The sequence below is a fragment of the Podarcis pityusensis genome (genome assembly GCF_964106645.2).
Source record: "Podarcis pityusensis genome assembly, chromosome: 10".
Taxonomy (NCBI): domain Eukaryota; kingdom Metazoa; phylum Chordata; class Lepidosauria; order Squamata; family Lacertidae; genus Podarcis; species Podarcis pityusensis.
In genome coordinates, this window is record NC_138035.1 from 75,370,880 (window position 1) to 75,392,533 (window position 21,654).

Below are 21,654 nucleotides of genomic sequence, written 5' to 3' on the forward strand. Positions count from 1 at the left end.
AAACATTTACCTAGTAGTTAGTAAACATTGCTCATCTCATGCAAATAATCTCTTCCTTTTTACTGGAGGTCATAGGAAGCATCTAGTGATGCTGTATGCAACAAACAGGTTGCATTTCCCACCATTTCTGCCACTTTTGCCAGTATTTTACCATGGGTTGTGGAAATAATGTTGCATATGTAAACTCTCATAAATGGTTCAGCCCTATTACTTAGAATTTGCATCTCATCATGGGCTCTAACCACTAGTACAGGGGATGAGGCATTGCTCTTGATGGAAGCAGCAGTTTTAGGAGGGAATTAAGCTAATCATTTGTGATCTATGGAAACAGTGACCTTAAATGGCAAGTGGAAGTAGGATGAAAAAGAGAGGAAAACAGTAACACAAAAACAGCAAGCAAGAAATGTATGAGAAGATGCAACACAGGAAAATACTGAGAAGAAACAATAGCTTGCGTATGGGAGAGTAAACATGTGTGTCTTGCCGATGTCTCATCTAGGAGCATGTGGTGCTATCCTATCTCCCACATTACATTGCAACATATTTATATCCAGTGCTTTTTTTCTTAAAAAATTGTTTAGAGGTATTCTCATTTTCCTTCTCATATTGAAATACTGCCCCTCAGCGAGGCCAAACTCAGATTACAAAATGTTTAGGGGTATGCATACCCCTGCATCCCCTAGAAAAAAGCACTGTTTATATCTTTCTAAGCATGGAAAGTCAGCAACTTACAATAATGCTTTTGGTAAGATCAACCACAAGTAGGAGCAGGAAGGAATGTGGCAAAATGCAGAACTGGCTACTGCCTTTTAAACAGCAACAGAAACTGAGAGTCTGAGTGCCCCCAAAATAAACTGTCATAACAAGGCTGAGATAACAAATAGAGGAACATGAATCTAGTTTCTGCGGCTTCTTGTAATCACTGCAGAGATTGCAAAGCTTTCCTGGGGCCAATTAAAATCCAGGATATTCTCCTGCTGGGACTCAAAGGCCAAGCTAATCCATATGAACTATGGCAAGCTTGTAGAATTTGTAACTCATCAAGCTAAGCACAGGCTAGTAGCCTACCAGTTTGCTAGTAAAACTGAATTATTGTGTCGTAAAATGATGTCTAAAAAGTGTGTCACCAACATGAAAGGTTTGGAAAGCTCTGGTGTATAGGGTGCCACTTCTAGTTATCAGTGTTAGGCAATCTGAGTCAGCAGTGTTGCTCAACTAACACTCAGGAAATGCTGACATACAGTAATCATCTCAGGGATTGCATTATCATTATTTGGTTATATGGGATGATCTTCTGTGGGACGATAAGTTGAGAAAACTCAACTAATGAAATCACAGCCTGTGGGTTGCATCCACTACTCTGCAGGCATAGTGCCACTGATGCAACGGGACTTCTTTTTCATCTCCTCCCCCTGCACGTCCCCCAAGTGTCTGGAGGTGATTTTGAGGGGCAATGGAAGACTAGAGGGGACAGGAGAGGAAGAGGAATTTCCATTGTGCACGCAGAATGCTGTTGCACCAGTGGAGCTGCAGTGTTGCATATTGCTGCACCCAAGCTTCCCCTGCCCCGTCCCCCACCTTGAAATAACAGCCATGTGGCCAAGCATGATATGCATACAGGCTTCCTATCAAATGCATTTTTCCAGCTGACAGGTCTGCTTTTTCAGGAGAGATGGGCAAAGCTTGATTGGCATACAGGACTCAGCTAACCAAGCTATTTTCCTATGAAGTCAGAAAATACCACATCTCAGGAGTGCAATGGATCCAAATCCCAGGACTCCTGTTGAACGCTGCTGCTACTCCAATGGAGATAGGATTCTCCCCTCCCTTATTTGGTGGTGGGCAGCAGTGGAAGAAGGTACCTGCCTCCTTTGCCACCTAGTAGGTCTCTGCCCTTTGATTCTTTCTCATTTCCCAGGGTGCCTCCAATGTGGTTTGCTGCATGGGTGTGGGAAGTACTGGCACACTGCTTGGGAATGCACTGCAACAGCCCAAAATTTCACAGACACACAGAGAAATATTTTTTGTAACAATTTCCAATGGTAAGGTATTAACTAACTTCAATCCCTTCCCTACTCACCCGGGACTAAGCCACACTGAACTCAATGGGATTTACTTTTCAGTAGACGGGTACAGAATTAAAGCATTCACAGGGCAATGCAATGCAATACCTGATGAGCTAATATATAGATATTATGTCCAACATCTTTTGGCGAAATACCGTCACCCCCATTTTCCTCATCATGTTCACTCTCCAGACCCTGACTGTACGCATTCTTCATTACATCCACCTTCAAAACAAATTGAAATGCAGTTGACATGAAATATACTGATGCTAGTTTCAAAGTAACAAATAAAATTTGGATTAATTTCAACAGTTCATTTCAGAGAGGACATACCGTTACATATTTTTTTCAAATGAAGAGGAAATGTGCAAAAGTTCATTGGAGTATGTGGCGGGGGCGAGGGAATCTAGTTCTCCTGAATACAGTGAAAGCTTGGGTTACGTACCGTCCTCCTTATGAACGCTTCAGGTAACGACCTCCGCTAACCCAGAAGTATGTTTCCTGGTAGTGAACTTTGCGAGTGGAAGTTGCGTGGCAGCAGCGCAGCGCCCCATTAGTGAAACACGCCTCAGGTTAAGAATGGTTTTGGGTTAAGAATGGACCTCTGGAACAAATTATGTTCGTAACCAGAGGTACCACTGTATAAAGAAATTTCAGTGGGGGAGATGGAGTTATTTTTATTAAGGATAATGGTGCCCATTAAAAGGAAAACTAAGTGGACACCAGAGTTTCTCATTTCCAAGTTGCCGATCAATAGGGGTATCCAGCTGCTTGCTTTCAGAGAAATAAATAATGCGTAAAGGTCAGATAATCTTTCTTTCATTAGGAAACATCACAAAGACGGGATTTTTTTTTTCTTGGAAAAAAATCAGACAATGGAAATTTTAAGAAGTTGCGGAACCAAAGTATTACAGGAAAACTAGTCTGTATGACAAAAATGTTGACCAGATTTTTCTCTGGTGAGAAACTGTGAATAAGAGTTGTTTGAGCTGTTAAATCCTTGGCCAATAACTAATTTTTGAAATGGAGGAGGGGATGAAAGGCCTGCAACATTGACTGCACCCACTTTTCCATGATTCTCAGACGTGGGGTCTATAGCCTTCATCTCTTGCTTCCCTTATTCATATCCACTCAGTATTGACACTGGCTGGGAGTCAGCAGTGGAGATCCAGGCTAGAAGTCTGATGGAGACTCTGTCTCTCTGTTGTGCGTGTGTGTGTGTGTGAGAGAGAGAGAGAGAGAGAGAGAGAGAGAGAGAGGGAGGGAGAGAGAGAGAGAGGGAGAGAGGGAGAGAGAGAGAGAGAGAGAGAGAGGGAGGGAGAGGGAGAGAGAGAAGTCTGTAGTTATATGCTGGAAGAGAGCTGCAGAGAATGGGGATGGAGTTGTCAAAGCCCTCTTGCAGTTCATACTGGGAAAGACTGGGTGAAAGAACCTTTCCCTGCATCATGAATTGTACAAGAAAAAGCAGCTGATCTGAACAATACAAAGATGGGTGGGTGGAAGCTGAGGTTAGAGGAATGTTGGAGAAATCCCCAAATACCAACATTCAATCAATAAAATGCAAAGTAATGCATAATTTGCTGGCTCATCTTATCTATTTATCAAAATCATTTTATCCATATCAAAATCTCTTACCATTCAAGGATCCCAAAATGATTTACAAAATGAAATCCCAACACTAAAATATTAAAAACATGTAAAATCAAAGAAGTATTCAAATATACATTAAAAATCTAAATAAAATCAACAACAAACAATAATCATGGTCAGCAATATACACAATACCAAAAATGAGCCAATAACCTAGTTGGGGAAAGCCTGAGCAAACAAATGTGTTTTCAGCAATCTTTGGCTGCAGCCTGCTGTGGGTGCGGGGGTGGGGTGAGGGAATATGTTTCAAAGAGTTGCACCGCTACAGAGAAGACCTGCAAATAACATATGGTAAAAAAATGTCACCACAAAGAAATCCTCCTCTGATTATCTCAACATCCTGCCAAAGACCTACATAGGGGAAGGCTATCTTTTAGGTATTCTGGTCCTGAGCTGTTGGCTTAATATGTCAGCAACAAAGCCTTGAAAATGGCTTGGTGGCTAACAGGCAGCCAGTGCTTTTAGCACAGGTGTAACGTGTGCACGCAGGTGTAACGTGAGGGACGCGGGTGGCGCTGTGGGTTAAACCACAGAGCCTAGGACTTGCCGATCTAGCAGTTCGAAAGCACATCAAAAGTGCAAGTAGATAAATAGGTACCGCTCAGGCGGGAAGGTAAACGGCGTTTCCGTGCCCTGCTCTGGTTTGCCAGAAGCGCCTTAGTCATGCTGGCCACATGACCCGGAAGCTGTACGCCGGCTCCCTCGGCCAGTAAAGCGAGATATGCCCCGCAACCCCAGAGTCGGTCACGACTGGACCTAATTACCTTTACCCTTTACCTTTACCGTGTGCACAACTGAATACTCTACCTTGCGGCAGCATTCAGCACCAGCTCCAGTTTGTACATCCATCCCAAATGCAGTCCCATATACTGGATTACAGTAATCCAGACTTGAGGTGATCAGTGCCTGAGTTGCAGTGATTTAGACTATTGTGGTCTAGGTAAGGGTGGAGTTGGTGCACAAGCCACAACTGCTGAAAGGGATAGCCACCAATTATTTGTGCATCTCGTGGCAATGATGGTTCCAAAAGTACCCCCAAACTACAAATGTTGTGTTGTTGAAGATGGTGTGCGATCCCTTGGATTACTGATAGAGCTTGGATATGCAAAGCTGCTTCACACAGTGGGTTTTCCTAACACACAAGCAATCACAGCCTTTTATTGACTGCATGTGTGCCTGAGACTACAAGTAGGAACATTACATAAACCCCCAGTGTACACAGCTAATGTCAACGTTTTAGGGAAGAGGTAGCCAACGTAGCTGCCTCCAGATGTAATCAGTAATCAGCGTGGCCAGTGGCCAGGGCTGGTGGGAATTTTATTACACATTTGGGGAGCTGCCCGTCTTCAGCACCTGAAGAAGAATGACCCTAAAGGGAGCATTTGAGATGTTTCTCTACTAGCCTTCACCAACCTGATGCCCTCCTATGACTTCCATCAACCCTTTCAGAACATTTGGAGGGCACCAGTTTGGTTAGGCTGCCTCAGACCATTAAAATTGTTTTTTGTTTTTGTAAGAATCCTCCATGTGGCTTGCACAATGTCTAAATGACCTAATGAAATTAGGTCCTGCCCGCATGGCTGCAATATTTAAATGGTGCTCTAGCCACATGACCAAAGGGTAGTATGGTAGCTCAGAAAAGGAGATGTCAGCCAGGAAAACTATAGTTTAGATGTCACTTCTGCCATTAACTCACTATATGGCCTCAGGCAAGCCACTCTTTCCCAGTCTCTCATCTGGAATTACTACATGGGAGCCCCCCCCCCCCGGTGTAAATTGCAGGTGTGGGAGAGTGATCTGGATTAAGACTTCAGCAAGATTAAAACCCCACTACCCCCATGCCAAGATCCCAGTCTGGACTGGATCCTCTGTAGCTGCAATTTGCATGGGAGGGGACTGTTATTGGAGTGGATTCCCCCAGTGTAAACTGCAAGTTTGTTGGTGGAGAGAGAGAGAGTGTGGGGGAATGAATAAGGAAGATAGAAAGAGAGTGTAGCCCTGCTCACTTTTGGCTCCAGTTCTGCCCACCACTGGTATGTGGGCTGCAAATCAAAGGAAAAAGGACCGAGACCTGCCCTATACAAAATGGCTATAGTGCTTCCAGTTCCTGTCCCGTGCCATGGTGATGGCTCTCTCAACATCAGAGAGGCACAGGCTGAAAAAGGGGGTGGAAGGGGTTAAACAATTCCCTATAAACCTCTTGGGGTCGCCTCAATGGCTCGCCCTGGCACAGATCAGTGTGGGGATAGGCGGAAGCACTGGGTGCTATGCAATTCTCCTGATGCAAACCCCACCCCCCAAATTGCCATTGGATGCAGAGGTTCTCCTTATAATTGGGTTTTAATTGGCATTAAGAACAGGCGCACAACAGACGAGATGGACATTATAACTGTGAACAGTCAGCTGCATGGAACAGAGGTTTGAAATTGGGAGAAGATTCTATCTTGTGCTGGAGGTAGATGGAGGAGAGGAGTGCTCTTTGCTATATTTTATAGAAATTTTTACATTTTTGATCCGGCAACCCTCTCCTAATATTGGATTTTAAACTATACAAGTGAGGATGGCTTGATGAAGATATATTTAAAAGAAGATGTAAAGCTGTGTGTGGCTTGAAAGGAGTAAAGGCGGGAGGAGAGCCTGGTTGTTTTGTTTGGAAAGATATCGCTGGGAGTTAGAGCCTACCCCCCCCCCCCGCCGCCCTAAAAAAGACTTAAAGACTAAGAGATCATGGAGAAGTTGAGATATAACCAGTGCTTTTTTCTGGGGGGTATGCATACCCCTAAACATTTTGTGAATCTAAGTTTGGTCTCTTTGAGGGGCAGTATTTCCATATGAGTAGGATAATGAGTAGGATAACCCCTAAACATGTTTTTCAAAAAAAAGCACTGGATATAACCAATTTTTTAAAAAAGCAAAATGCTATGGTAGTGGCAGAAGGAAAGTGGCATGAGGGCTTTTTGTATGTTGGAAGAGGAATTGCACCGACTTTTCCCTCCCTTCCCAGCCAGAGGAAGAAATGGCAAATCTCTGGAACTTGTTGATTCTTGGTGCCAGTGGAAGGGAGGGATCTGCTCTTGTCAATTTGGAACTGCTTGAGTATTATGGGAAGGAGCTGAGTCAGAGAAAAAAGAGGCTTTAACCTTGAAGTTGCCGCTTCGCCACAACCAGGCTGGAATACAAAAACAATAGTGGGAGTAAGGAGATACTCCCAAATGCTGCAGGAAAAAGGAAAACATCATAGAGACATATAAGGCCAAGAGACTAACAACTGACTTTTGGATGTGGCATTCGCAGAATGAAAAGGAAAAAGCTATGGTTCCTCACTTGAAGCTTTTTTTGGAAGTTAAATAATATAATAACATGAATAGAAATGATTAAAAGTGCAGCTGTTAATTATGTGATAATTTTAAAAAATGGAATGTAATAGAAATAAAGGCTAATAGAGTTCTGTCAAGAGAACAAGCTGGTCATCACAAACACGCTTTTCCAACAACACAAGAGACGACTCTACACATGGACATCACCAGATAGGCAACATCGAAATCAGATTGATTATATTCTCTGCAGCCAAAGATGGAGAAGCTCTATACAGTCAGCAAAAACAAGACCTGGAGCTGACTGTGGCTCAGATCATCAGCTTCTTATAGCAAAATTCAAGCTTAAACTGAAGAAAGTAGGAAAAACCACTGGACAGGTAAGATACAATCTAAACCAAATCCCTTATGAATACACAGTGGAAGTGAGGAACAGGTTTAAGGATTTAGATTTGCTGGACAGAGTGCCTGAAGAACTATGGGTGGAGGCTCGCAACATTATACAGGAGGCAGCAACTAAAACCATCCCAATGGAAAAGAAATGCAAGAAAGCAAAGTGGCTGTCCAACGAGGCCTTACAAATAGCGGGGGAGAGAAGGCAAGCAAAATGCGAGGGAGATAGTGAAAGATACAGGAAATTGAATGCAGATTTCCAAAGAATAGCAAGGAGAGACAAGAAGGCCTTCTTAAACAAGCAATGCAAAGAAATAGAGGAAAACAACAGAATGGGAAGAACCAGAGATCTGTTCAAGAAAATCGGAAATATGAAAGGAACATTTCGTACAAAGATTACCATAATAAAGGACAAAAGTGGTAAAGACCTAACTGAAGCAGAAGACATCAAGAAGAGGTGGCAAGAATACACAGAGGAATTATACCAGAAAGATATGGATGTCTCGTACACCCCAGGTAGTGTGGTTGCTGACCTTGAGCCAGACATCCTGGAGAGTGAAGTCAAATGGGCCTTAGAAAGCACTGCAAATAACAAGGCCAGTGGAAGTGATGGTATTCCAGCTGAACTGTTTAAAATTTTAAAAGATGATGCTGTTAAGGTGCTACACTCAATATGCCAGCAAGTTTGGAAAACTCAGCAGTGGCCAGAGGATTGGAGAAGATTAGTCTACATCCCAATCCCAAAGAAAGGCAGTGCCAAAGAATGCTCCAATTACCGCACAATTTCACTCATTTCACATGCTAGCAAGGTTATGCTTAAAATTCTACAAGGAAGGCTCAAGCAGTATGTGGACCGAGAACTCCCAGAAGTGCAAGCTGGATTTAGAAGAGGCAGAGGAACCAGAGACCAAATTGCAAACATGCGCTGGATTATGGAGAAAGCTAGAGAGTTCCAGAAAGACATCTACTTCTGCTTCATTGACTATGCAAAAGCCTTTGACTGTGTCGACCACAGCAAACTATGGCAAGTTCTTAAAGAAATGGGAGTGCCTGATCACCTCATCTGTCTCCTGAGAAATCTCTATGTGGGACAAGAAGCTACAGTTAGAACTGGATATGGAACAACTGATTGGTTCAAAATTGGGAAAGGAGTACGGCAAGGCTGTATATTGTCTCCCTGCTTATTTAACTTATATGCAGAATTCATCATGCGAAAGGCTGGGCTGGATGAATCCCAAGCCGGAATTAAGATTGCCGGAAGAAATATCAACAACCTCAGATATGCAGATGACACAACCTTGATGGCAGAAAGTGAAGAGGAATTAAAGAACCTTTTAATGAGGGTGAAAGAGGAGAGCGCAAAATATGGTCTGAAGCTCAACATCAAAAAAACGAAGATAATGGCCACTGGTCCCATCACCTCCTGGCAAATAGAAGGGGAAGAAATGGAGGCAGTGAGAGATTTTACTTTCTTGGGCTCCCTGATCATTGCAGATGGTGACAGCAGTCACGAAATTAAAAGACGCCTGCTCCTTGGGAGAAAGGCGATGGCAAACCTAGACAACATCTTAAAAAGCAGACACATCACCTTGCCAACAAAGGTCCGTATAGTAAAAGCCATGGTTTTCCCAGTAGTGATGTATGGAAGTGAGAGCTGGACCATAAAGAAGGCTGATCGCCGAAGAATTGATGCTTTTGAATTATGGTGCTGGAGGAGACTCTTGAGAGTCCCATGGACTGCAAGAAGATCAAACCTCTGTCACTGGAAGGACAGATCCTGAAGCTGAGGCTCCAATACTTTGGCCACCTCATGAGAAGAGAAGACTCCCTGGAAAAGACCCTGATGTTGGGAAAGATGGAGGGCACAAGGAGAAGGGGACGACGGAGAATGAGATGGTTGGATGGTGTTCTTGAAGCTAGTAGCATGAGTTTGATCAAACTGCGGGAGGCAGTGGAGGACAGAAGTGCCTGGCGTGCTCTGGTCCATGGGGTCACGAAGAGTCGGACACGACTAAACGACTAAACAACAACAACAACAATAGAAATAAATAAGAATATGAAATGCAGTAATATTAGATCATAAAGATCCATCAAGAATGATGCGTGGGAGGCCTCTTAACAAAATTGTATTAATTTGGAACTAATTTGTGTAATTGGGTTTATATTGGAAAATAATTGACAAAATGGCTATAACCTATGTTGGGCCCTTGGGACAGCACTGCCTCTATTTGCAAGGAAGGGTGGGGGAGAGATACAGCAAAAATGTTTTATTGAATTTAAGCCTATTTTATTTTATAATACAGGTTTTTATGGTTAGCTTAGGTTCTTCAGCTTGTAATGTTCTCCCAAGAGAGCTTACTGAAGTATGATAATTTAGTTAAGAAAACAATTATAGAAAATAATGCTTAGAATGAATAACAGTAATGAAGTCATAAAGACAGACCTGCTTAAATGCTTGACCTGTTTAAAGAACTATTTGTGACTTGCGGCTCCCATCCTGATGTGACATCCAGTCACTGTCTGGGTGCAGAAACTATTAAGCGATATCAAATAATTTATTTTACAAAATGATGGTGACATTTTCAATTAAAAAGATAAAGAATATACAAATATTTACTTACTAGCTCTCTTGGTCTCATGTTGAAAAGGATTCTTTCAGCATTTTCACTGTCATGCCTGCTTTCCATAATAGCCAACAAAAGCTTGGAGGCATTATTCTGAGGGCACAGAATTGAATTGATGCAGTTAAAATTTATTTCATGAATTAATGATCCCTGTATTTGCTTTAATTGATATTGCTAGGGCTGCTTTCTTTATTAGATAAGATTTTAAACTGCTTGCATTTGTTTTTGAAAGACATAACATTAGTGCAGTGTAAAGCTAATTAATTATTTCTTTGCAAGTGTGATCAGATAGATCAGATCAGAAGAATCTTTAAATGCATCAGCCACTATCTATAGCAATAAAATAAAATAAAATATACTGAAGATAGAGGTAAAACTTAACTATACAAAATGCATTTTGGAGGTTTACATCAATAATCAAATAATAGATCTTATTCTAATTGCCCCCACCTAAAAACCTTGCAGTTTTTTCTGTCGCCTGATCATTTTGATCTGCTAGAAGAAAGGACACAGTAGCAATCGTTGAGCTGCCTGGCATGGACAATAATAGAGGGGTAATAACCTCACTCCTCAAATCTTTAGAAAGAGTGCAAGCCAGAAGCACATGAACCACTGGCTCAATACTGCCATCTCCACATGAACATGACCGTTTTTCCAGCCGAATTTTTTGAAATCGACACTCAAGTACAGCCGAAGGTGAAAGTGCAAAAATGCAAAAATGCAAAAGTGAAAGTGTGCCTGTATTTTGGAATTGTTAAATTTTGCAGGTAGGGTGCCAACATGTCAAAATGACTAGGTGGGAAATAATCACACCATGGACAAAATTTCCTTATTGTGGCCAAATTATTGTCTCTCAGTATCATATAGGCGCTGTCTAATTAAATTATTTGCTTTACGAAACCCAGTGTTAATAAACTTTTGCGGTGACAAACCAGAAAAGTAAAGCTTTTTCTTGACAATTTTAGTCCAAGTGCTCTCATGACAACCTTGCAATACCAAGGGTAATAGACCAGTGGGGATTAAATTTAGGCGAAGCCAATAAGTAAATATCCTACGCCAAATTTGTAATTCAACATAGGGGAGGTTAGCCTCTTTTTTAAAAAAAATAATTTTTGTTAACAGGCCAATCACATCACATTATCCAAATCACATTAGTTCCAAATTATACAGCCAAATTTTAAATTTTGTTGGGGGTACCCATACATCAAGCTCCGAACGAGTCCAAACATCACTTATATTGCTGCTTTAATTAAACAATTCTATCCAGTTCAATCCAGATAGTCCTTTATTACTTTCTTCATCTTCTTGTTGTTATCGTATATTCCTTTCTTTGCGATCTCTGATAATCTTCACAAGCAGATTAAAAACAGGCATCCTCTGTGTGGGTGGGGAGGTTAGCCTCTAAACACAACGAAGCATTTGGAATACAGGATGGAACAGAAAAAAATTGCCATAGGAACTTAAGATTGAACAGCTTCAGTAGATCCAAGGTCCAAATCTCAGCTCCATACAATAACTGTGCTGGGGATTTAGCTTAATAAACACTTCAAGTGCTGATAGTATGTGATTGCCACCTTTTGTAAGGAAAAAGCGTGTCAGATTTTTGGTGCTTTGAGATGCTTTTGCCTTTGCATACAGTATTTCTGATGTGCTTCCCATGACACTGTTGACTGAAAAATAAGGCCGAGGTATTTAAAGACTATCTATGGGCCCTATAGTTTCTTGAAAACACAATGACTTTAGTTTTCTTGTAATTCACAGCCAGCTGTTCCCTTTGGCAGTATCCTGTGAATTCCCTCAACAATCTTTTTAGGCCCATTTTTGTTTGAGATAGAAGTACTGCATCATCTGCATATAATAATATAGAGATGGTTTTTTTGGGCCAATTTAGGGGCGTGATACTCTGGGGATGTTAAACTCTGTACAATATCATTTATATATAAATTAAACACTGCGGGAGCTAGAATATAACCTTGCTTAACTCCATCTGTGGCTGGTACAGATTCTGTGAGCTGCCCATTTGTAGAGCAACGCACTTTCACCACAGCGTTTTTATATAGACATTTAGTCAAGAACAATAATCTTTTATCTATACTTGGAAGAGTTCAGCTAATCCAACAGTCTTACTCGAGAGACTGAATCGAATGCAGCTTTTGGATCAATGAAAGCTACATATAGCATACCACCTGGTTACTTAACATACTTATCTATATGCAGGTAGGTAGCCGTGTTGGTCTGACGCAGTAGAAATATATTAAAAAAACAAAAAAATGAAAGCTCATACCAAGAACAAACTTAGTTGGCCTCTAAGGTGCTACTGGACAATTTTTTTATTTTTTAAATATATATATACTTATCTATAAAATGGGCTAGTACAAAGCAATGGTGGATCTGCCTTGTCTAAATCCTGCTTGCTCTTTGGCAAGAGTAGTTTAATCAGTTATCCAATCAGCTAGCTTATGTTAAAGATGCTTTGCATATAATTTGCTAATTACAGGTAGCAAACTAACTGGTCTATAACTAGCCAGAACGGATGTAAGGCCTTTTTTGAATATGGGGATAACTACCGCTGTGGCCAAATAACCTGGATGAATTGATAAATGAGATAATTACTGCCAGCAGGGAGACCCACCAGTTGGTGTTAGACTTCAACAGCTCTGGGGGCAAATAGTCTATGCCTGGTGCTTTCTTATCATTTGACTGTGAAATAAGGTTCTTGACCTCAGTTGCAGATAGTGGAGGCCAGTCTGGAAAGTTTTCCAAAGATTCTGTTATTTGGTTGACCTCTTCATCTTGCCCATAATGGAGTGAATGATGATATTGCATCCCTTCATTGGGCCTGATAGTACGCACTGAAACATTTCAAGCATTCTCCAGCAGGCCTGATATTGTACACCAGAAGAGAGAGATGTCCTTATTGTGAGAGGCCTTTATTATGATATGCCAAGCATGTTTTTCTGCTTTCCGTTTTTTTCCATCTTAGCAGAAGTTTATACTTCTATATGAGGGGAACATATTCATTAATTAAGAGGGGTAAATTTTAGTTCCTATATTTGCGGTAAACTCTCTTCAGCTGGCTTTTAGCCTGTTTCCACTCTTTGTTGAACCAGCTGGAAGATCTCATTGATCTTATTGAGCCACTGTTATGATCTCAATTCTCGAGTGGTCTTGCAACTTATCAGTCAAGATCTTAAATAAAGTCATAGCCTCAGCAGCAGAGGTAGCTGAGATGATAGCAATATGAATAGCCCTTAAGTCACCTGTATGAAGGTGAGTCAGAGCTAGATTGAGTACTAGTGGGGTCCACTTAATTCTATGGCCTGCAGTCACACCTAAGTTTGCATTAGAGATAAATTGAGTTTTGGGGGAAGAATTGTTAAATACTAGGCCTACTAGTACCATTGTTAGAGGTAAATTATCACTTTCAATATTATGGCCCACCTCAAACTCCATGACAAACCTATATGCAAATTGCAAGATCGCAATATAATTTATCACACTGCCCCCATGCTTTGCAAAGTGGGTATATTCCCTGGGCTGATCGCCCTCTGTCATACCGTTTAATATTAGCATGGCTGTTGTAGTTGCATTCAACTTTGTGGAGATGAAACATGCTAGACCCCCACTGGCCCTACCACCTTTCGTTGAAATGTATGCTCAATATATGGCAGGCTGACAGGGCACTCACTGTGCACCACCTGCCAGCTCATGTACGATGTAGTGTACAGTGCAGTATGTACAGTGAAGCGTAGATATATACATACATAAACACATTGGCCCCAAACATGCAACCCATATTGTGTACATGGAACAGCTGCCAGGGCATGAGCACACATGCAAGCACTCCAGCTCATCCTGTGTTTGCTACACACAGTTTTGTGAATGTGTGCACAAATGTCATATTAAGGATTTGGAAATATTTGGGTTAAGAGGTCCTATGGCTGGGTCGGGGTGGCATGGGGATGAGGGACCAACTCCCTTCTCTTGCGGGGGCCCATTTAGTGCCACTGCCTTACCATGGAGGCGCAAGTTACAGCAACACCCAAGGCGACATTTTTCCACCTTCGCCGCATCAAGCAGTTGGTCCCTTACCTTTCCCGCCCCGACCTGGCCACAGTGATCCATGCAACAGTCATCTCCAGGCTTGACTACTGTAATTCGCTGTACGCGGGGCTGCCCTTGAAGCTGTCCCAGAAACTCCAGCGGGTGCAGAATGCTGCAGCGAGGCTCCTCACAGGGTCTCTGCCATGGGAGCATATTCACCCAGTGCTTTTCCAGCTGCACTGGCTCCCGGTGGAGTACAGGGTCAGATTTAAGGTGCTGCTTTTGACCTTTAAAGCCCTTCACGGCCTAGGACCCTCGTACCTACGGGACCGCCTCTCCCGGTATGCCCCACGGAGAGCCTCAAGGTCCATAACTAGCAACACCCTAGTGGTCCAGGGCCCTAAGGAAGTTAGATTAGCCTCAACCAGAGCCAGGGCCTTTTCAACTCTGGCTCTGGCCTGGTGGAACGCTCTGCCTCATGAGACCAGGGCCCTGCAGGATCTGATTTCTTTCCGCAGGGCCTGTAAGACAGAGTTGTTCCGCCTGGCCTTTGGCTTGGAGCCAATTTGATTCCCTCCCTCTTTTTATTTTTTCTTTTCCTTCGCCTCCTGTGATGAGGCTACATTTTAATATTTTAATGTTCCATTATTTTAATGTTGTATTTTAATTTTGGTTTTAAGTTGTAATCATTCAACTTGTTTTTATTATTGCTTGTAAGCCGCTCTGAGCCTGGCCTTGGCTGGGGAGGGCGGGGTATAAATAAAAATTATTATTATTATTATTATTATTATTATTATTATTATTATTAAAAATTAAACTCTCATGTACAGAAAGTGCAAAGCTTTAGCTTATGCTTTTTGGCAAACAACACAAACCCCCGAGTGCATATCCCATTAGGAGTGTGTTTTGCCCAGGAAGGGAATGCTCCTTAGTTCAAAGAATTTACTGCAGAGGATGTTTTTTAAAGAAATGCATCATGCAATATCATGCAAGCTGACCTCCTGCTACCAGTATAATTGTGGATTACTCCAGCAAGGTGGCAGCAAGGTGAAAGTGCAACTGCGGGGCAAATCCAGTGCTCCTGCTGGTACATTTACACTATACCAAACTTGTGGCTGCCTTGCCGCTTCCAGAAAGCTGCCATGATACTAGTGGTGGGAGGTCAGGCACATGCTGGCACCCAACCCTACCAACCGCTACTGCACCAATGTAAATCTTAAGTCCAGTTCTATGAGCTGCTGTGCAAGTATAGCGGCTTGTGAGTTTGAGCCATGGGATGAGTATAGGTGATAAAGGCTGAAATCCTATATATGCATACCTAGAAGTGAGTCTCACTGAACCCAGTGGAACTTATTTCTGAGAAAATATGTATAGAATAGCCCTGTAAACACTGTACCTTCAACTGAAGCACTAGGTCCATACGGTATTTTCCAAGAGGATTGATATCATTCAGGATCAAGGCAATGATAATGTCTATGCCATTAGATTCATGTGTCGCTATGCAGGACTAGAACATAAAAATAATTATAAGGACAGCAGTGTACATATTGCAAATTTTCAGATATACAATAATTCCTTGGGGCCTTAGGTGACACAGTTAGTGTTTTGAATCAGAGTCTAGGGTAACTAAATTTTACTCACAGCAGACTCATTGGAATAAATGAACAAGAGTTACATCAATTAATTTCAATGGGTCTACTCTGAGTAAAAAACTAGTTGAATACTACCCCTAGACACTGAGGAGAAATCTTGATTGACCCCTGTTGCAAAACCACAAATAGGAAATTATTATTATTATTATTATTATTATTATTGAAATCCAAACCATTTTTCTTTTTAGCATCAAGTTGATATAAAACGAACTTTTTAGTTGATTTTCAGATGCTGAATGGACATGCAAACTGTGCCTATTAGTGATGCAGTATATATGAATTTAATATACTTTTTTGGAGGGGAGAAGGATACAGAGCTGCAGTCTGAACAAGCAACAAACATGTGCAAACCCACCACAAAACACCCAAAAACAAATCAAGCCCCCCCTTTTTCAAAGTTTATGTGTTATAACAGTCTGAATTATACTTATTCCATAGCAACAGTAGCAAATGTAATCTAAGAGCTTGATCGATAACTCTGTAGCACGGAGCAGCACAGTGTCCTACACTGTTACTGCCCCACTCCAGAATCCTGAAATAATATTTCACGAAGTTTGTAAATACAGCGGTACCTCGGGTTAAGAATTTAATTCATTCTGGAGGTCCATTCTTAACCTGAAACTGTTCTTAACCTGAAGCACCACTTTAGCTAATGGGGCCTCCCGCTGCCGCCACGCGATTTCTGTTCTCATCCTGAAGCAAAGTTCTTAACCCAAGGTACTATTTCTGGGCTAGCAGAGTCTGTAACCTGAAGCGTCTGTAACCGGAGGTACCACTGTACTCTAAAGCACTACAGAAATGCTATGTATCATACAAGGTCCACGGCTGGATCTTAGTCAAACTAAGACCTTTGCCTCAGGCAGAAAGGTGGGATACAGAAAGGTGGCAGCTGGCATGTTTTCCCTCAACTCACCACCTACCCACCTCCATTTAGCATGCTCAGAGCATTGCCCCCATTTTCCCATTGCAGCAAAGTGTACTTACAGGTGGTCCCAAGTCACCCACAACCTTTTGGGTCAGGTGACCCCAGAGACTACTGCTACTGCTGCTTTGCAGTGCAAACACTTTACTATTCTCAAACTTTAACTAGTATTTTGTGCCACTATGACAGAGTAGCATAGACTCTACAGGACCCCCTCTCCTACAACGCCTCACTCTAGAACAGAGCTGTGTGTTGCAACACTTTAGCGTGTTGGCTGCAGTGTGTAGGTGTGTCGCGCGAATGCTCCCTGCGCTCCTCATGGGGCTGGAAAGGGGTTAGTTTAACCTCTGGTTTGCTAGTAAAACTGAATTACAAGCCATTGTCCTGAGGAGCTCTGGAGAGCCTGATACAGTAGCAAAAAGAGGAGGAAGAGGAGGAGGAGGAAGGTCAGAACATGTACAGCAACAACTGTGCCTCAACCAGCAGAATGTCTTGTTCCTGGCCCTAGGTAGTGCCATGGCTCAGTGATAGAGCATATGCTTCAATGGCAGAAAACCCCAGGTTCAATTTCTGACAACACCAGGCAGGTCTGGGAAACCCTGGCAGTCAGAGCAGAGAGTAGTAAGCTACATAATCTAATGGTGCTAGATTATGTAGATTTCATTATCAATAAATCACTTGTGAAAGGTATTCAAGGGTTTTAGATCATATGTGGCAGTCAATCAATAATATTGTATTATGGGAATAATCTACCCAAAATTAAGCTTCTAAAAACAAAAGAGCAATAATTAACTAATGTTTCAGCAACTAATTTGGAGACATATTTATTTCCAATGGGGGAGAGTTAAACATGTGAAATGAATGGGATTTAACATGCTTAGCTTTGGTTAGATCATTGACATAATACAGAACATAAAGATTAATATTTATTACTTTGGTACCCAATAATTGTTATTGTAAAAATTGTTTTGCAGCTTTACAAGTTGTGACATTAAATCTTTTGAACCACATCCAAACACAAGAGCATTTGTAAAGGCATTTTACAAATTAAAACTGTTCCCGCATTGCCCAGTGATAGGTTTTGTGCTAAACACTCAAATCCCAGTCCAAACCTTCAACATTTATAAAGCCTGAGAATTCTCAGAATAATAAACTGCTAGAACCTTTACAGCATAGCCAAGACATCTGCTGAAGAATTATTAAAAAGAAAAACTAGAAATGTGTTTCTTGGTTTCATTGCCAATGGCGTAGGAAGGTCAGGTTGTACCCAGTGCAGAAAATTTCTTGTCACCCCCCTGCAACATTGATTTTTTTTTTGCTGCAAAAATGGTTTTACGTTATTTCACATCAGTTAATATCTTGACCCTGCTCCACTGAATGGAAATTTCAGCCTTCACGACATAGGAAAATGGCCAAGTAAACAGCTATTTTCATGGAGGAGGGTCAAGATATTAACTGATATGCATGAAATTTCATATATAGCTATATAATCCCTAGTGTACTAAGATAAGACCTTTGGAGCAGGCGTTTTTAAAAAAAGTTTTTTATGAACCACCCTAGTAGGGCAGTAATTGTTCCTTGATAATTTGTCACCCTCTCCATGATGGCACCCGGGGCGCCCCCCTGCCCCTTTCCTACACCCCTGGGGGTAGTTAATTATTTTTCTTGTGTTTCTGCAAAGACCACCTGTGCATTCTGTTGCCACACACATCTTTGCTTATATACTAATGTGAAAGCATGTGCATAAACATGCTTTCTGTAAGAAAAAAATATTGCTATTGTTGTCACCATGTTAGTTATGATAGTGCCCATTTTACATATGCACATACATTCATATATGTACTTTAGGGCAGGAACAAAGATACTCAGAGTGGGAACCCCTGCTACTCCAAGGCTGCCAGGTTGTCATCAGGAAAAACAGGTCGGTCGCAACCTTTGGCTTCCTAAAAAAAAAAAAAGCTCAACAATCTAAATCCAGTGGGTAGATCACTGCCATTTTTTATAGCAGGAGTAGATCACAGTCTCTTGGGAGTTGGACATGCCTGACCTATGAGAATGCAGGAGGAAACAGTGCAGATGCTATGCCTGCTATATGATCCTTCTCTGGTCCATCCACTCTCTCTCTCCTTTGCTTGCTTTAGTGATCAAGACTATAGCATCACTCCACAGCAAGCATGGAAGGATGATGAATGGAAGCAAGACAGAACCGCTACAAAACCTCTCACTCAATCTTTAGCATGAAATGTAAAATCAGGTTCACTAGGTTGCAAACTAGCAACCCTACAAATACCAATATTAACTGATAACATAACCAGAAAACTTACCTTACATGTGTTCACTCAACCACTTAAATTTGTGGAATTAGCACTGCTACAGGTGCAACATAATATCTGTTATGCATTTCAAAGGACTCAATCATTTAGTGTGGCAGCATCTACACTTTGGAACTCCCTGCATACTGAGCTCATGCAGGCGTCTTCACTTGTTTAAACAAGTCTACCCCACTTTATAAAATAAATAAAAATACGCCAAAAAAGGCCTGGTCTAGTTTGAAAAAAAATTCTAGGTTTCTTTCAGACCCGAATTTCCAATGGCATTTCTAGCAGCATAAAGAAATGAAGCATAAAGCATCAGATATTATCATGCTATTAATTAGGTGGTGACACTTTTTGGATGCAGATCGGAATTCAGTGAAGATTCTTCAATGGAAGTTTTTAAGTTACCTGGTTTTCATGGCATGGACCTTGACAATATTCAGTCAAGCTTTCAAGTGTTTGGTTCACCAGAGCTACATTCTTCTCATTGATGTACAAGCCCAAAAGTCCTAGTCCACCTGTTGTACTTCCACAAATGCAATCTAAAAACTGAAGTGTCTCACATACTAGGTTGTAGTTGGTCTTGTTATTCTGATTTCTTAAAAAGTTCTGAAAATAGGAGGAAAAACCCTTATGCATATGCAGATATCATATTAAACACGCTGGTTCAATTCAGTCAGGCATTATCCCAAACCATTGTTAAAGTAGCTTAATTATTGCAGTTTCATGTGATGTCTGAAGTGATATTCACTGCTTTGCCACCAACTGATAAACAAAAATTAGAAACCACAGTCTGAATAGGTTTTGTAAACTGTGGTCTGCACTTAGTATAATTTTGCATTATTGCATTATTGAATTGACAAACCATAGTTACGAACCGAAGAAGCTCCCCTTACAGTGAGTCAAACTATTTATCTTTTTTAAAAAATCTTTTTTATTGGTTTTACAAATACAAAATACAAACAGAGAATAAAAAGTATATCTATATACTGTGAAGAGTTTCTCCAAATCTCAAGACTCACTATTGTCAACAATGACTGACAGTGGCTCTCCAATGTTTCAGGCAAGGAAAGGGTCTCTCCTAGTCTGAACTGGAGATAATGGGAACTGAACCTGGATGCAAAAGAACCATCGCTCCACAGCTAGAAGGTGTGCTATTACAGAAGCAGGAGTGAATTTGGGATTTTTTATGGATTGGGGGTTGAGCAGATAGAAACCAGCTCTAAACCATGTTCTAAATTACAAAGCTTGCTTTAAAGTTCAAACCCATGGTTAGTGCAAATTATGGTCTGAACTGAGCCAATACTGAAAACAAATATAAGGAACAAACTGTCACAAATTAGCAAATTTTGCATTATCATAACTCTCCTCCAAACTAATTTCCAGGGTTGAAAATAAAAATACTAATGTCATTCAAATCAAGTAGTCCTATTTCTAGGGAGTAGCACTGAATTTTTAAAAAAGCTTTAAAGATTAAAACATGTTAGTACACTGGCTGCATAAATCATATCGACAAGTTTATTTCAGTTTTTAAGATAAATATGCTTCCTTATCATCACTTATAGACAACAAAGTTTTAGTCAGAGTGGATTTATTGAAAACAATGGACCAAAGTTAGTCATGTTCAGCAGTGGCCACCGGTAATCTCCTGGCTTCCCAGATAGCAGGTTGCTGGTGTTTACTGAGGTACAGAGTGAGGTGCAGGGCACTTGGTGTGGCATGTGGTAGTAGTCATTCTGGAACTCCCAAAATGAAGTCTCTCAGAAGCCATCATGCAAAATTTGGATACACTCTCTTAAGAGGTGTCCAAATGCATAGAGCACAGACAAACAACTTTGCAAAATATATGGTAAAAAGGTAAAGGTACCCCTGCCCATACGGGCCAGTCATGTCCAACTCATCTCGCTTAAGAGGCCGGGAGCCGGCGCCGTCCGAAGACACTTCCAGGTCACGTGGCCGGCGTGACAAAGCTGCATCTGGCAAGCCAGCACCAGCGCCGCACACGGAAACGCCATTTACCTTCCCGCTATAAAGTGGTACCTATTTATCTACTTGCACTTAGGGGTGCTTTTGAACTGCTAGGTAGGCAGGAGCTGGGACCAAACGATGGGAGCTCACCCCGCCGCGGGTATTCAAACCACCGACCTTACGATCAGCAAGTCCTAGGCACTGAGGTTTTACCCACAGCGCCACCCGCGTCCCTAAAATATATGGTAGGTTGTTTTAAACTATTTACATTTCAGTGAGATGTAGGGTAGAAAGCATGGGCTGCAAAATATCATACAAAATAGTTTCAAATCTCTATCAGATGTTTTAAGGCCTGCTCATACAATGAGCTTCCTCCACTTGTATTACTTTCATACTTCTGTGGCGGCTACTCCTTTTGCAAGGTTAGGGATAAAAAGTCAAGAGCATACCTGAAGTTCTCGATTGTGATTCTCACATAATAACTGAAGAAACCTTAGTATTGGTTGCATAATCACAATAGCAGGACTCATTGTCATTTCTTCTGAAGATTTTTCATCTACATTCCCGGCATCTGTTCCAGCACTCATGAGATCTATTTCTGGGTCCATTTCTCGGCGGTATACGCAGTAAGCTTTAGATGTTGCCATCGAGGCTTCTGTTAATTGCCCCTTCATTCCTTCTTTCAGATGCAGATTTGAATCTCTTA

General features: G+C 41.5%; 1 protein-coding gene across 6 annotated transcripts in view; it reads right to left on the minus strand.

Annotated features, from left to right (window-relative positions):
• The window catches only part of ITPR2 (inositol 1,4,5-trisphosphate receptor type 2), a 370,362-nt gene that overhangs the window by 54,051 nt on the left and 294,657 nt on the right, over positions 1–21,654 (minus strand). For 4 of the 6 annotated variants that reach the window (XM_081023377.1, XM_081023376.1, XM_081023381.1 and 1 more), the window contains 5 exons: positions 21,398–21,654; positions 19,389–19,589; positions 15,488–15,598; positions 10,045–10,140; positions 2,172–2,291 (listed from right to left, as the gene is read on the minus strand). In XM_081023377.1, coding sequence (XP_080879503.1) covers positions 2,172–2,291; positions 10,045–10,140; positions 15,488–15,598; positions 19,389–19,589; positions 21,398–21,654 — 785 coding nt within the window. The remainder of the gene's footprint in view (positions 1–2,171; positions 2,292–10,044; positions 10,141–15,487; positions 15,599–19,388; positions 19,590–21,397) is intronic. The other 2 variants (XM_081023378.1, XM_081023379.1) reach the window with 2 other exon arrangements.